General features: G+C 42.9%; 1 protein-coding gene across 1 annotated transcript in view; it reads left to right on the forward strand.

Annotated features, from left to right (window-relative positions):
- The first annotated feature begins 6,230 nt into the window (after positions 1-6,230).
- LOC120023033 (tau-tubulin kinase 2-like) overlaps positions 6,231-15,797 on the forward strand; it is a 52,100-nt gene continuing 42,533 nt past the window's right edge. Inside the window, exons 1-2 of the mRNA XM_038966983.1 lie at positions 6,231-6,302; positions 14,719-14,866. Coding sequence (XP_038822911.1) covers positions 6,231-6,302; positions 14,719-14,866 — 220 coding nt within the window. The remainder of the gene's footprint in view (positions 6,303-14,718; positions 14,867-15,797) is intronic.

The raw sequence follows: 15,797 nt of genomic DNA on the forward strand, positions 1-15,797 counted from the left end.
TGAACTGACATGCATGATTGTTGATGACACTCCGATGTTCAGATGAAGGGAATGAAATAGTCTATAATGCGCACCACAGCAGCGCTCAACTCAGACAGCGGTGAGGAGCTTACTGTAGCCGCTGGCAAAGTCATTCAAAGGCTGTGATTTATCACTCAGGATGGAACTGTCCAGTGGTACTATTTTTGCCATGTAATATTGTTATTAAAACTATAGTAGAATAGTTGACCTATTTACCTAGTCGGCTTGTTGTTGTGTGTTCTATGCAAGATTAATGTTCCTCTCGAGGCGCATTCAAGTTGCGAGAACCATAGGAGGGAAACATATATTCTGACAAGCACAACAATTCTAAATACAATCGCTGGAAAACAATTTAGAAAGCAGTTTTGGCCTTTGAATCCAAGTGTTCCATTGCTACCATGTTTATTTCTCTGATCCTTCAATTGCGTGTGTGGCATCCATTTAACAAATGCAGTTTTACAACAGGAGTTTCAAGCATGGTTTTACGCCTCGATCAGACCGACAGCCTTGAGAGTTTAGTGTCCTTTCCAATGACCATGAGAGTTTAGTGTCCTCTCCAATGACCATGAGAGTTTAGTGTCCTCTCCAATGACCATGAGAGTTTAGTAACCTCTCCAATGACCATGAGAGTTTAGTGACCTCTCCAATGACCATGAGAGTTTAGTGTCCTCTCCAATGACCATGAGAGTTTAGTGAACTCTCCAATGACCATGAGAGTTTAGTGACCTCTCCAATGACCATGAGAGTTCAGTGACCTCTCCAATGACCATGAGAGTTTAGTGACCTCTCCAATGACCATGAGAGTTTAGTGACCTCTCCAATGACCATGAGAGTTTAGTGTCCTCTCCAATGACCATGAGAGTTTAGTGACCTCTCCAATGACCATGAGAGTTTAGTGACCTCTCCAATGACCATGAGAGTTTAGTGACCTCTCCAATGACCATGAGAGTTTAGTGACCTCTCCAATGACCATGACAGTTTAGTGACCTCTCCAATGACCATGAGAGTTTAGTGTCCTCTCCAATGACCATGAGAGTTTAGTGACCTCTCCAATGACCATGAGAGTTTAGTGACCTCTCCAATGACCATGACAGTTTAGTGACCTCTCCAATGACCATGAGTGTTTAGTGTCCTCTTCAATGACCATGAGAGTTTAGTGACCTCTCCAATGACCATGAGAGTTTAGTGTCCTCTCCAATGGCCATGAGAGTTTAGTGACCTCTCCAATGACCATGAGTGTTTAGTGACCTCTCCAATGGCCATGAGAGTTTAGTGACCTCTCCAATGGCCATGAGAGTTTAGTGACCTCTCCAATGACCATGAGTGTTTAGTGACCTCTCCAATGACCATGAGAGTTTAGTGTCCTCTCCAATGGCCATGAGAGTTTAGTGACCTCTCCAATGACCATGAGTGTTTAGTGTCCTCTCCAATGACCATGAGAGTTTAGTGTCCTCTCCAATGACCATGAGAGTTTAGTAACCTCTCCAATGGCCATGAGAGTTTAGTGTCCTCTCCAATGACCATGAGTGTTTAGTAACCTCTCCAATGACCATGAGAGTTTAGTGACCTCTCCAATGACCATGAGAGTTTAGTGACCTCTCCAATGACCATGAGAGTTTAGTGACCTCTCCAATGACCATGAGAGTTTAGTAACCTCTCCAATGACCATGAGTGTTTAGTGTCCTCTCCAATGACCATGAGAGTTTAGTGACCTCTCCAATGACCATGAGAGTTTAGTGACCTCTCCAATGACCATGAGTGTTTAGTGTCCTCTCCAATGACCATGAGAGTTTAGTGTCCTCCCCAATGACCATGAGAGTTTAGTGACCTCTCCAATGACCATGAGAGTTTAGTGACCTCTCCAATGACCATGAGAGTTTAGTGTCCTCCCCAATAACCATGAGAGTTTAGTGACCTCTCCAATGACCATGAGAGTTTAGTGTCCTCCCCAATGACCATGAGAGTTTAGTGACCTCTCCAACGACCATGAGAGTTTAGTGACCTCTCCAATGACCATGAGAGTTTAGTGTCCTCTCCAATGACCATGAGAGTTTAGTGTCCTCTCCAATGGCCATGAGAGTTTAGTGTCCTCTCCAATGACCATGAGAGTTTAGTAACCTCTCCAATGGCCATGAGAGTTTAGTGACCTCTCCAATGACCATGAGAGTTTAGTGGCCTTTCCAATGACCATGAGAGTTTAAGGTCCTCTCCAATGACCATGAGAGTTTAAGGTCCTCTCCAATGACCATGAGAGTTTAAGGTCCTCTCCAATGACCATGAGAGTTTAGTGACCTCTCCAATGACCATGAGAGTTTAGTGGCCTCTCCAATGACCATGAGTGTTTAGTGTCCTCTCCAATGACCATGAGAGTTTAGTGACCTCTCCAATGACCATGAGAGTTTAGTGTCCTCTCCAATGGCCATGAGAGTTTAGTGTCCTCTCCAATGACCATGAGAGTTTAGTGACCTCTCCAATGGCCATGAGAGTTTAGTGACCTCTCCAATGACCATGAGAGTTTAGTGGCCTCTCCAATGACCATGAGAGTTTAGTGTCCTCTCCAATGGCCATGAGAGTTTAGTGTCCTCTCCAATGACCATGAGAGTTTAGTAACCTCTCCAATGGCCATGAGAGTTTAGTGACCTCTCCAATGACCATGAGAGTTTAGTGGCCTCTCCAATGACCATGAGAGTTTAGTGACCTCTCCAATGACCATGAGAGTTTAGTGGCCTCTCCAATGACCATGAGAGTTTAAGGTCCTCTCCAATGACCATGAGTGTTTAGTGGCCTCTCCAATGACCATGAGAGTTTAGTGGCCCCTCCAATGGCCATGAGACTTTAGTGGCCTCTCCAATGGCCATGAGAGTTTAAGGTCCTCTCCAATGACCATGAGTGTTTAGTGACCTCTCCAATGGCCATGAGAGTTTAGTGACCTCTCCAATGTTACAAGGATGAAACTTAGAACTAATATGAAACAGACAATAACTACTTTGTAATTATATAACATTGAAATTACTTGTTACATAGGCCAATGTACACTAAATCCAAAGCACAAAAAACAGACAAGGAAATACATATAGTAAATTAGCTATATAAAGTCATGAAAATAAAGTGGATCCAATCCTTCTAGAAAGCAATCTTTGTTGGCCGAGCGATTTGGACCAGTATTTTATTCAAAGCTTCTATTCATAGCTGCCTTTTTTTTTAGCTTCCTGTTCGATATTCTTAGTTTGACCTTTTTTTATCCCTTGAGAAGCCGTCTTTTATGCTAAAGCGATGAAATTAAAGCAATGAAATCTGTTTACAATGTAATGTAGCGTGCTCGGTGCGTTCCGTCTCTGAGCCAGGTAGCAATAGTTCACATTACACATAAAAGGATCTAGGCCTTGCTTTGTCCCACCCAGGTCAAGTGCATATTCCTGGAAAGCTTACCTCATTGGCTACAGTACTGTCAAGGTGCCATAGTAGCCAATCCCCTGTGTAATGAATGCCTACGGCGCGTAAGCAGGCAACGTCATATTTGTGATGCGCAAAGATATAGTCACTCCGTGGACGTTCAATGTTGCCATTAAGTCATACATCATCAGATAACATGGCAATAGGCTAGATTTGTTCCTACCAACCTAAGGATTCATTTGATATAGCTACAGTTGATGTAGCTACAGTTGAAGTCGAAAGTTTACATACACCTTAGCCAAATACTTTAAAACTCAGTTTTTCACAATTTCTGACATTTAATCCGAGTAAAAATTCCCTGTCTTAGGTCAGTTAGCATCGCCACTTTATTTTAAGAATGTGAAATGTCAAAATAATAGTAGAGAGAATGATTTATTTCAGCTTTTATTTCTTTCATCACATTCCCAGTGGGTCAGAAGTTCACATACACTCAATTAGTATTTGGTAGCATTGCCTTTAAATTGTTTAACTTGGGTCAAATGTTTTGGGTAGCCTTCCACAAGCTTCCCACAATAAGTTGGATGAATTTTGGCCCATTCCTCCTCACAGAGCTTGTGTAACTGAGTCAGGTTTGTAGGCCTCCTTGCTTGCACATGCTTTTTCAGTTCAGCCCACACATTTTCTATAGGATTGAGGTCGGGGCTTTGTGATGGCCACTCCAATACCTTGACTTTGTTGTCCTTAAGCCATTTTGCCACAACTTTGGAAGTATGCTTGGGGTCATTGTCCATTTGGAAGACCCATTTGCGACCAAGTTTTAACTTCCTGACTGATGTCTTGAGATGTTGCTTCAATATATCCACATAATTTTCCTACCTCATGATGCCATCTATTTTGTGAAGTGCACCAGTCCCTCCTGCAGCAAAGCACCCTACAACATGATGCTGCCACCCCCGTGCTTCATGGTTGGGATGGTGTTCTTCGGCTTGCAAGCCTCCCCCTTTTTCCTCCAAACATAACGATGGTCATTATGGCCAAACAGTTCTATTTTTGTTTCATCAGACCAGAGGACATTTCTCCAAAAAGCATGATCTTTGTCCCCATGTGCAGTTGCAAACTGTAGTCTGGCTTTTTTATGGTGGTTTTGAAGGAGTGGCTTCTTCCTTGCTGAACGGTTTTTCAGGTTATGTCGACATACTATTGTTTGTACAGATGAACGTGGTACCTTCAGGCGTTTGGAAATTGCTCCCAAGGATGAATCAGACTTGTGGAAGTCTACAATTTGTTTTCTGAGGTCCTGGCTGATTTCTTTTGATTTTCCCATGATGTCAAGCAAAGAGGCACTGAGTTTGAAGGTAGGCCTTGAAATACATCCACAGGTACACCTCCAATTGACTCAAATTATGTCAGTTAGCCTATCAGAAGCTTCTAAAGCCATGACATAATTTTCTGGAATTTTCCAAGCTGTTTAAAGGCACAGTCAACTCAGTGTATGTAAACTTCTGACCCACTGAAATTGTAATACAGTGAATTATAAGTTAAATAATCTGTCTGTAAACAATTGTTGGAAAAATGACTTGTGTCATGCACAAAGTAGATGTACTAACCGACTTGCCAAAACTATAGTTTGTTAACAAGAAATTTGTGGAGTGGTTGAAAAATGAGTTTTAATAACTCCAACCTAAGTATATGTAAACTTCCAATTTCAACTGTATAACTCAAACACAGTCCAAATAGAAGTTTACCTTGTAAGACATCTGCTGTTTGATGAAAACGTGTAAAATAAACATTTTGACTCTCGGGGCTGGTGATCAATAACGGTAGGTCACAGGCAGACAAATAAGATATCCTCATGATCTGTGGCTGGCTTTCGGTGTGAATCGACATATTCCGTGTTTATTTTGTTTATGCTCCACAACGCTAACCGGAATGTAGGTAGCAGCCATCTTGAAATTAAGTCATCGGCTCAGCCTGCCCTTATACATTCTTATGCCCATATATAAGTTATACCAAATATTTTGTGGCACAGACCAATAGCCAAGATACTCAGCTTTCTGCAGATACCCTGCTTTTGCAGATAGGGGCTACCGTTCTCATACCAGACTGAATTGAATAAAAACATCTAATAGGGTCCCCAAATATGGGGACTTTACATTTAAGAGGTTAAATTGAGCATTTCAGTCTTTCTACATAAAAATGATCCTGGGGAGAACACCATACCCTCTAAGCAAGGGGACTGGAATTGATCAAACTCGCAGTTTAATACATGTACGAAATTATCCGCTTTCCCTAAAAGCATGATGGTCAGGACTTTCTGACATGAAAGAGGAGGTTAACATGGCCCCAGACAATCAATCAGAGATCGACTTAAGTTCCAGTCATGGGATTTTTTTTAGCTTTAACCCCTGTGTATATAGTACTTTACATCAACAACAGATGTACACCGGTTGTACTCGGTCCATGTGACAAATACATTTGATTTGATGTTAACCCTGTGTTGAGGGAGCCTCAATCAAAGCTATGTCTAAAGGGTTGGAACTTTCCATACAGTACATTTTTGTCATTTAGCTGACACTCTTATCCAGAGATACTTACAGATACTTCAATAATTAGAGTTCATTATATTCATTATTATATTCAACAGACCACAGTATATTGTGGTGGCGGTGGTAGTCTTATGTGTGTTCTGCCTCTCTCCTGGGCCTGTTGTTTAGGTCTCTACAGGGACCTGATGCCCGGCTCAATCTAATACGGCTGGTGGTAGTTTGCAGGAGTGGTAGCAGAGGAAGAACCACAGTGAGCAGCAGTTTGGCGGGATGAGTGCTGCAGCGACGGACCAAGCTGACATCCTCACTGTGCTTGTCCTGGTCAAGGAACGATGGAAAGTGGTAAGTGTGTGGGTGTGTGTGTGTGTGTGTGTGTGTGTGTGTGTGTGTGTGTGTGTGTGTGTGTGTGTGTGTGTGTGTGTGTGTGTGTGTGTGTGTGTGTGTGTGCGCGCGCGCGCTTGTGTGTGTGTGTGTGTATAAAAAGTAACCAATTGTCAAACTTGAGTAAAAGTAAAGATTCTTTAATAGAAATGGACTCAAGTAAAAGTGAAAGTCACCCAGTAAAATACTAGTTGAGTAAAAGTCTAAAAGTATTTGGTTTGAAATATACTTAGGTATCAAAAGTAAATGTAATTGCTAAAACATACTTAAGTATCAAAAGTAAAAGTATGAATAAATTCAAATTCCTTATATTAGGCAAATCCGTGGGCACAATGTTCTATTTTTTTTTATTTAGGAATGTAGTGAAGTAAAAGTTGTAAAAAATATAAATAGTCAAGTAAAGTACAGATACCGCAAGGGACCAGGGACAGGGTGCCATGTGAGGTTAGTGTAGCTGGGACTGGGACCTTATGGGACTGTGACCTCTACTGGGACTGTGACTGAAACCTACTGGGACTGTGACCTCTACTGGGACTGAGACCTACTGGGACTGGGACTGAAACCTACTGGGACTGTGACCTCTACTGGGACTGAGACCTACTGGGACTGGGACTGAAACCTACTGGGACTGTGACCTCTACTGGGACTGGGACTGTGACCTCTCCTGGGACTGTGAACTCTCCTGGGACTGGGGCCTCTACTGGGACCTCTACTGGGACTTGGACCTCGACTGGGACTGGGACTGTGACCTCTACTGGGACAGGGACCTCTACTGGGACCTACTGGGACTGGGACTGTGACCTCTACTGGGACTGGGACTTGGAATGGGATCTCTACTGGGACTGAGACTTCGACTGTGACTGGGAGGAGTAGGCAGGAGTAGGGTAGCACCATGGCTCCACTTCCTGTGTATAGTAAATTATAATAAATTATTTATATATTAAAAAATATATATATTTCACCTTTATTTAACCAGGTAGGCCAGTTAAGAACAAGGTCTCATTTACAACTGCGACCTGGCCAAGATAAAGCAAAGCAGTGCGACAAAAACCACAGAGTTACACATGGAATAAACAAACGTACAGTCTAACACAATAGAAAAATCTGTATGCAGTGTGTGAAAATGAAGTAAGGAGGTAAGGCAATAAATAGGCCAATAGTGGCGAAGTAATTACAATTTATCAATTTACACTGGAGTGATATATATGCAGATGAGGATGTGCAAGTAGAAATACTGGTGTGTAAAAGAGCAGAAAAACAAATATGGGGATGAGGTAGGTAGTTGGATGGATGGATGGGCTATTTACAGATGGGCTGTGTACAGCTGCAGCGATCGGTAAGCTGCTCTGACAGCTGAAGCTTAAAGAGTGAGGGAGATATAAGTCTCCAACTTCAGTGATTTTTGCAATTCGTTCCAGTAATTGGCAGCAGAGAACTGGAACGAAAGGCGGCCAAAGGACGTGTTGGCTTTGGGGATGGATGACCAGTGAAATATACCTGCTGGAGCGCGTGCTACTGGTGGGTGTTGCTATGGTGACCAGTGAGCTGAGATAAGGCGGAGCTTTACCTAGCAAAGACTTATAGATGACCTGGAGCCAGTGGGTTTGGCGACGAATATGTAGCGAGGACCAGCCAACGAGAGCATACAGGTTACAGTGGTGAGTAGTATATGGGGCTTTGGTGACAAAACGGATGGCACTGTGATAGACTGCATCCAATTTGCTGAGTAGAGTGTTGGAGGCTGTTTTGTAAATGACATCGCCGAAGTCAAGGATCGGTAGGATAGTCAGTTTTACAGGGGTATGTTTGGCAGCATGAGTGAAGGATGCTTTTTTGCGAAATAGGAAGCCGATTCTAGATTTAACTTTGGATTGGAGATGCTTAATGTGAGTCTAGAAGGAGAGTTTACAGTCTAGCCAGACACCTAGGTATTTATAGTTGTCCACATATAAGTCAGAACCGTCCAGAGTAGTGATGCTAGTCGGGCGAGCGGGTGCGGGCAGCGATCGGTTGAAGAGTGTGCATTTCGTTTTACTAGCGTTTAAGAGCAGTTTGAGGCCACGGAAGGAGGGTTGTATGGCGTTGAAGCTCGTTTGGAGGTTTGTTAACACAGTGTCCAAAAAAGGGCCAGATGTATACAGAATGGTGTCGTCTGCGTAGAGGTGGATCAAAGAATCACCCGCAGCAAGAGAGACATCATTGATATATACAGAGAAAAGAGTCAGCCAGAGAATTGAACCCTGTGGCACCCCCATAGAGACTGCCAGAGGTCCGGACAACAGGCCCTCCAATTTGGCACACTAAACTCTATCTGAGAAGTAGTTAGTGAACCAGGCAAGGCAGTCATTAGAGAAACGAAGGCGGTTGAGTCTTCCGATAAGAGTACGGTGATTGTCAGAGTCGAAAGCCTTCGCCAGGTCGATGAAGATGGCTGCACAGTCTTTTATCGATGGCGGTTATCATATCGTTTAGGACCTTGAGCGTGGCTGAGGTGCACCCGTGACCAGCTCGGAGACCAGATTGCATAGCGGAGAAGGTACGGTGGGATTTGAAATGGTTGGTGATTGTTACGTTTCTGTGTTGTAGTTTGTATTTGAGTGTGTGTGGTTCAGGAGATGGCTTGCTGAATTCTCCCCAAGTAGCTTATTGGTCAGCCCCATTGATGATTGGAGCTGACCCCTCCCCCTCGTGAAGTTACAGCTGTATCCGATTAGACTCCTTCTGAAGCTATATAAAAGCCAGTGTTCTGTTCAGGAGAAAAGAATGCAGAGAGAGGGAGATCATAACTGAGAGATGATTGCTGAGAGAGGAGGCTGATGGCTGTGAGGGTGATATACTGTGTTGGTTTATTAGTGTTTATTAGTGTGTCCTGTATTGGTTGAGTGAGAGAGCTGATTGGTTATGTCTTTTGTGTGTCAATAGGACACAGTGTTTTGATTATTGAAATTGTTTGGATAATTCTGTTTCATTTGTTCCCAGGGGGGAAGGGGAAGGCACCTAGGGAGTGCTTAGGCAAGAGGCCCGTGGGCATAAATATACCCGTAGTATATTCACTGTCTAGGCACACTAGGTAAGACCTGGGTGGACCATCCCCTATATTTTGGTTAGCGCACCAGGAGGTGCTAAGTTAGGTGGTAAGGTAGGAGAGGGGGCTTTGATATTTACTTTCTTTGCTTTGGTTCCGTCCAGCCCCTTTTCCCCATATTACCGTATGAAGGAATAAATTCCTAGTAAACGGAAAATTCTCTGCTTTTGTCATCCTTACTCGCACCTACAGCCCATACCTCTTTCACTTCACGGGGAGTTGAGTTGTAGCAGGGCGTTGCGTTCCCTCTTCTTAGAGGCGTGCGTAACAGTGATCTGTTTGTTCACTTGGCTTTCGAAGACTTTAGAAAGGCAGGGCAGGATGGATATAGGTCTATAACAGTTTGGGTCTAGAGTGTCTCCCTCTTTGAAGAGGGGGATGACCGCGGCAGCTTTCCAATCTTTAGGAATCTCAGACGATATGAAAGAGAGGTTGAACAGACTAGGAATAGGGGTTGCGACAATGGCGGCAGATAATTTTAGGGAGAGGGTCCATATTGTCTAGCCCAGCTGATTTGTAGGGATCCAGATTTTGCAGCTCTTTCAGAACATCAGCTGTCTGGATTTTGGTGAAGGAGAAGTGGGGGGGGGGGGGCTTGGGCCAGTTGCTGTGGAGTGTGCAAAGCTGTTGGCCGGGGTACGGGTAGCCAGGTGGAAAGCATGGCCAACCGTAGAGAAATGAAATGAAATGAAATTCGTGGATTTATTTCTAGTCTCAGTGCAGTGGGCAGCTGGGAGGAGGTGCTCTTATTCTCCATGGACTTTACAGTGTCCCAAAACTTTTTGGAATTAGTGCTGCAGGATGCAATTTTCTGTTTGAAAAAGCTAGCCTTTGCGTTCCTAACTGACTGTGTGTATTGGTTCCTGACTTCCCTGAAAAGTTGCGTATCGCGGAGACTATTCAATGCTAGCGCAGTACGCCACAGGGTGTTTTTGTGCTGGTCAAGGGCAGTCAAGTCTGGAGTGAACACCAAGGGCTATATCTGTTCTTATTTTTTTTTTTTAAGGGGCATGCTTAAGATGGTGAGGAAAGCACTTTTAAAGAACAACCAGGCCTCCTCTACTGATGGGATGAGGTCAATATCCTTCCAGGAAACCCTGGCCAGGTCGATTAGAAGGCCTGCTCGCAGAAGTTTTTTAGGGAGCATTTGACAGTGATGAGGGGTGGTCGTTTGACCGAGGACCCATAACAGACACAGGCAATGAGGCAGTGATCGCTGAGATCCTGGTTGAAGACAGCAGAGGTGTATTTAGAGGGCAAGCTGGTCATGATATCTATGAGGGTGCCCATGTTTATGGATTTGGGGTTGTACCTGGTAGGTTCCTTGATAATTTGTGTGAGATTGAGGGCATCTAGCTTAGATTGTAGGACGGCCGGGGTGTTATGCATGTCCCAATTCACCTAGCAGTTTGAACTCTGATGATAGATGGGGGCAATCAATTCACATATGGTGTCCAGGGCACAGATGGGAGCTGAAGTGGGTCTATAACAAGCGGCAACAGTGAGAGACTTATTTCTGGAAAGATGGATCTTTAAAAGAAAAGCTCTAACTGTTTGGGCATAAATATATTCCCAGATTTACTTTATTAAATCTCTAGTAATCGATTATACACACATACAATTGATCATATTTTCATATATTCACAGAATCCATATAAAACTTAAGAAATTCACTCTCATATGACAGTCACACAATGCTTTTCTCAAACATACCTAATCAATTAGTTGTTTTTCAACAATATTTTAACCTGCAGGAATATTTTCACATTTCTATCTGATGATTACTTCCTATGATAATGCAACTCATACATTTACATATTTCAATACTTGTAAAATGGGGTACAGGTTTAAAGCAATTACAGGTTTAAAGCAATTACAGGTTTAAAGTTTAAAACAAGTACAGGTTTAAAACAAGTACAGGTGCACCTTACTATCTTATACTATATCATAAATGGTCTTAACTAGTTCACACAGATTCCAGATGTTTTAACATTAAATGGCCAAAACTAGTTCACACAGATTCTAGATATTTAACGCTAAATTACCAAACCCGGGGCATACCTGGCTAGCACATTTAAAATAATTTGAATTCACCACTTCTGAGGATCACTTAGAAGGTCTCACAGACACTTTTCAGAATGAGGTCCTTCTTCCAATAGGGTTTCACCAGGTACCGCGCTTCACACAGAACCCACAGTCACCCTGGCCCCTCACCCCTACAGACCGCGCCAATCCCCACTGTGATCAATTCAGTGTCAGGACGGCTCTAGGTCGCCCGCAACCCGACCAATGATAGGTGTCTTTGAGTCGACTAACTCTCAGATCATCCTCCACTGACTCGGGCCCTGTTTACACCTCCAAGGTGCCCCCCTCACACAGGAATACAAACTCAGAGCCTACGTAACAGAGGCTTTTCTTAAAAACTCAACTTCAAGTGTGTTTCGCTCACCTCTTAAAAAAAAAAAACTAAGTTTGAGATGTGGTATCCACTCGGCTTGCTGCCTCTCAGATCAAAGGTGGGTCCATCTGCTTCGTTCCCGAAGTGTGGTCTTCCTGAGATCCCAAGTTTGAGGGATCCCTCGTGCACCATTTACCTAGGTCATCAGGAGCGGTCACCAAGTGAAGATTCACATCCCATCCTCGTCGCCATATGTGGTGGTTAATTTCTTTACTATCAAATGAGGAGAGACAAACTTATCACACAAGTCAGAGTTATACTAAAACTAAATATTTAATCACTTATTAATAAGGAAGCAGGTCAAAACAACACACACATATAAAGTGAATCGATTGAGTGCTCTACGATAATGATGGCTGGTCATGGCTGGTCGACAATTCATGCTCAAATGATTCCTTGAGAGCCCCGAGATAAAAGTACAAAAGTATTTTATAGCCAAGATACACCCCTTTCAACCTACATGACGAACAACAGATATATAGAATGGGTCATAGGTTTAAGATTGTTATGAAAGATACCGATAATACATAGCAGACGGTATCTGCTGTGTCAACAGTTTTCATTGTATAGAGACCAGTGTCTGGCCCTCCGACTCCAAACTGGAGCCATCTCTCCCTGGTACGGTATAGAACAGAAACATTAACTCATGCTCTGGAATGCTCTTTAGGTTTTATCACCCAAAATACATCATACATCTCCTCTGTCAGTGTTATCTCTCAGAGGCCCATCCTCAGTAGAACACACATACAATAGTTAACAGAATACTTTTTTTTATTTTTATGTATTGCAGCTGCAGAGTTTTAAAACAGCCTATCACTCGAATATCGTTGCTTTAAATCAGTGCACACGCAAGCAATCTCACTCAGTCTTTCTCTATCTCCATCAACTCCATTCAAATTGCATCAAAAATAGGTAACCCTGTTCTAGATTGACATATAGCCCTATATACAGATGTCATAGATGTCCTAGACTACCTCTTTCAGGTAATCCATTCAATGCAGTATTAGCCTTATATTTAGCTAATTAATGATGGGTTATGCATAATAAACTTCAAACTTATAGCCTGTGTTTCTTGCATCTCTTACTCTTTTAGGGAAAGCTAGACTAGAATAGCTTGCTGGACATCATTTTTTGGGGCATTTCATATACCAATAGACTATTCGAAGAAGGACGTAAGCTCTTTTTTTGCTAAATGTTAAATACAGCAGCCAATAAAACACCCGGGTAGTTTGAAAGTAGAGCGATGGCGGTAGTTATTTATTCAGACCCCTAACCGTTTAATCTTCGTGAAGATAAGTGAAAGCCTTCTGCATATAATTCTAGTCCTATATTATTCAAGGATGTCATTAGAATGATGAAGATAAGGACAATGAAACTTATTTCATTTAACTGTTGAAAGCGAGGAAGGAATGAAGCAACAATAGAGAGGAATATTATGAAAGGTTATATATGCGTCAGCCTACTAATTATACAAATAGGCCCCATTATATTTCAAAATTAAAATCTAATTCGCTAGCCTATACTTGTAACTTTGTAGGCCACATGTGCTGCACCAGAATCGCATGTTCTCTCCCTGCTTTATCATGGTTTGAACGATGTGCGTAATTCCAGTCCATATAATACAGTACAGTAATAAAGTTCACACTCAAAAAGATGAGCTTTTATTTACCCAAGAGAGCATATAGCTAGCTACATCTATGGGCTTTTATGTTTCTCTGTCGTGTGTAATGTGTAGTAGCCTATATACAGTGGTGTAAAGTACCTAAGTAAAAAATACTTTAAAGTACTACTTAAGTAGGTTTTTGGGGTATCTGTACTTCACTTTACTATTCATATTTTTGACACATTTTACTTTTACTTCACTACATTCCTACAGAAAATATTGTACTTTTTACTCCATACATTTTCCCTGACAACCCAAAACACGTGGTCATCCCTACTGCCTATGGTCCGGCAGACTCACTAAACACAAATGTATCTTCTTTTGTAAGTAATGTCTGAGTGTTGGAATGTGCCTCTGGCTAGCCGTACATTTGAAAAACAAGAAAATGGTCCCGTCTGCTTAGCTTAATATAAGGAATTTTTAATTATTTATACTTTTACTTCTACTTTTGATACTTAAGCATATTTTATCAATTACATTTACTTTTGATACTTAAGCATATATAAAACCAAATACTTTTACTCAAGTAGTATTTTACTGGGTGACTTTCATTTTTACTTTAGTAACTTTATATTAAGTTATCTATACTTTTACTCAAGTTTGACAATTGGATACTTTTTCCACCACTGCCTATATATCATGTATGTATTGGATAACGGCACAATCATTTGGGCTTTTTTGGGCTTGGGCTCATTAAATGTGGTTAATGTATGGCTCATAAAATGTATTTAATATATGTCTCATCAGCCTCAGGTAGCATCATGTTTGAATTGTCATGCTGGTCAAAGCTCCAATCAAATCCAGACACATTTATATGCTTTATAATGCTTCTGAATGACACTTCCAGTTTTGGCGGGAAATACTGGGTTACCCGGGAGAAAAGTGATACCAGGAAATGATTAAACCCAAGCACTGACGGAGGAGCTGATGTTATGTACATCTGCCACTGCTAATCCCTTTGAGTTGAGCTGCTTGTGTCACACAAAATTGTGTGTGTGTGTGTGTTTTTCGTGTTTGTGTGTGGATACTGATTAGAGAGGAAGAAACATGTAAATGTGTCTAGGAATGGGGGAGGAAGGTTGGATGGTGGGAAGATTGAAAAAGAAAATAATCTACTAACCTATGTTTTCCACATTATGACATTACGCTTTGCCTTGGGATGTGTGTATAGACAAAGAAGATAGGCGGCGGTGGCTTTGGGGAGATCTACGAGGCGTTGGACCTGCTGACCAGGGTCAGTGTTGCTCTGAAGGTGGAGTCAGCACAGCAGCCTAAACAGGTCCTCAAGATGGAGGTGGCTGTCCTCAAGAAACTCCAGGGTAAACCCCAATTACATGTACTTAACCTTCCCTCTGGCTTCTGCCCCCTAAACTCAACCATCAACCACCTGCCCTAATCTCAACCATCAACCACCTGCCCTAAACTCAACCATCAACCACCTGCCCTAATCGCAACCATCAACCACCTGCCCTAATCTCAACCATCAACCACCTGCCCTAAACTCAACCATCAACCACCTGCCCTAATCGCAACCATCAACCACCTGCCCTAATCGCAACCATCAACCACCTGCCCTAATCGCAACCATCAACCACCTGCCCTAATCTCAACCATCAACCACCTGCCCTAAACTCAACCATCAACCACCTGCCCTAATCGCAACCATCAACCACCTGCCCTAATCGCAACCATCAACCACCTGCCCTAATCGCAACCATCAACCACCTGCCCTAATCGCAACCATCAACCACCTGCCCTAATCGCAACCATCAACCACCTGCCCTAATCGCAACCATCAACCACCTGCCCTAATCGCAACCATCAACCACCTGCCCTAATCGCAACCATCAACCACCTGCCCTAATCGCAACCATCAACAACCTGCCCTAATCGCAACCATCAACCACCTGCCCTAATCGCAACCATCAACCACCTGCCCTAATCTCAACCATCAACCACCTGCCCTAATCGCAACCATCAACAACCTGCCCTAATCGCAACCATCAACCACCTGCCCTAATCGCAACCATCAACCACCTGCCCTAATCTCAACCATCAACCACCTGCCCTAATCGCAACCATCAACCACCTGCCCTAATCGCAACCATCAACCACCTGCCCTAATCTCAACCATCAACCACCTGCCCTAATCGCAACCATCAACCACCTGCCCTAATTGCAACCATCAACCACCTGCCGTAAACTCAACCATCAACCACCTGCCCTAATCGCAACCATCAACCACCTGCC

This window comes from Salvelinus namaycush, chromosome 28 (assembly GCF_016432855.1).
Source record: "Salvelinus namaycush isolate Seneca chromosome 28, SaNama_1.0, whole genome shotgun sequence".
Lineage (NCBI taxonomy): Eukaryota > Metazoa > Chordata > Actinopteri > Salmoniformes > Salmonidae > Salvelinus > Salvelinus namaycush.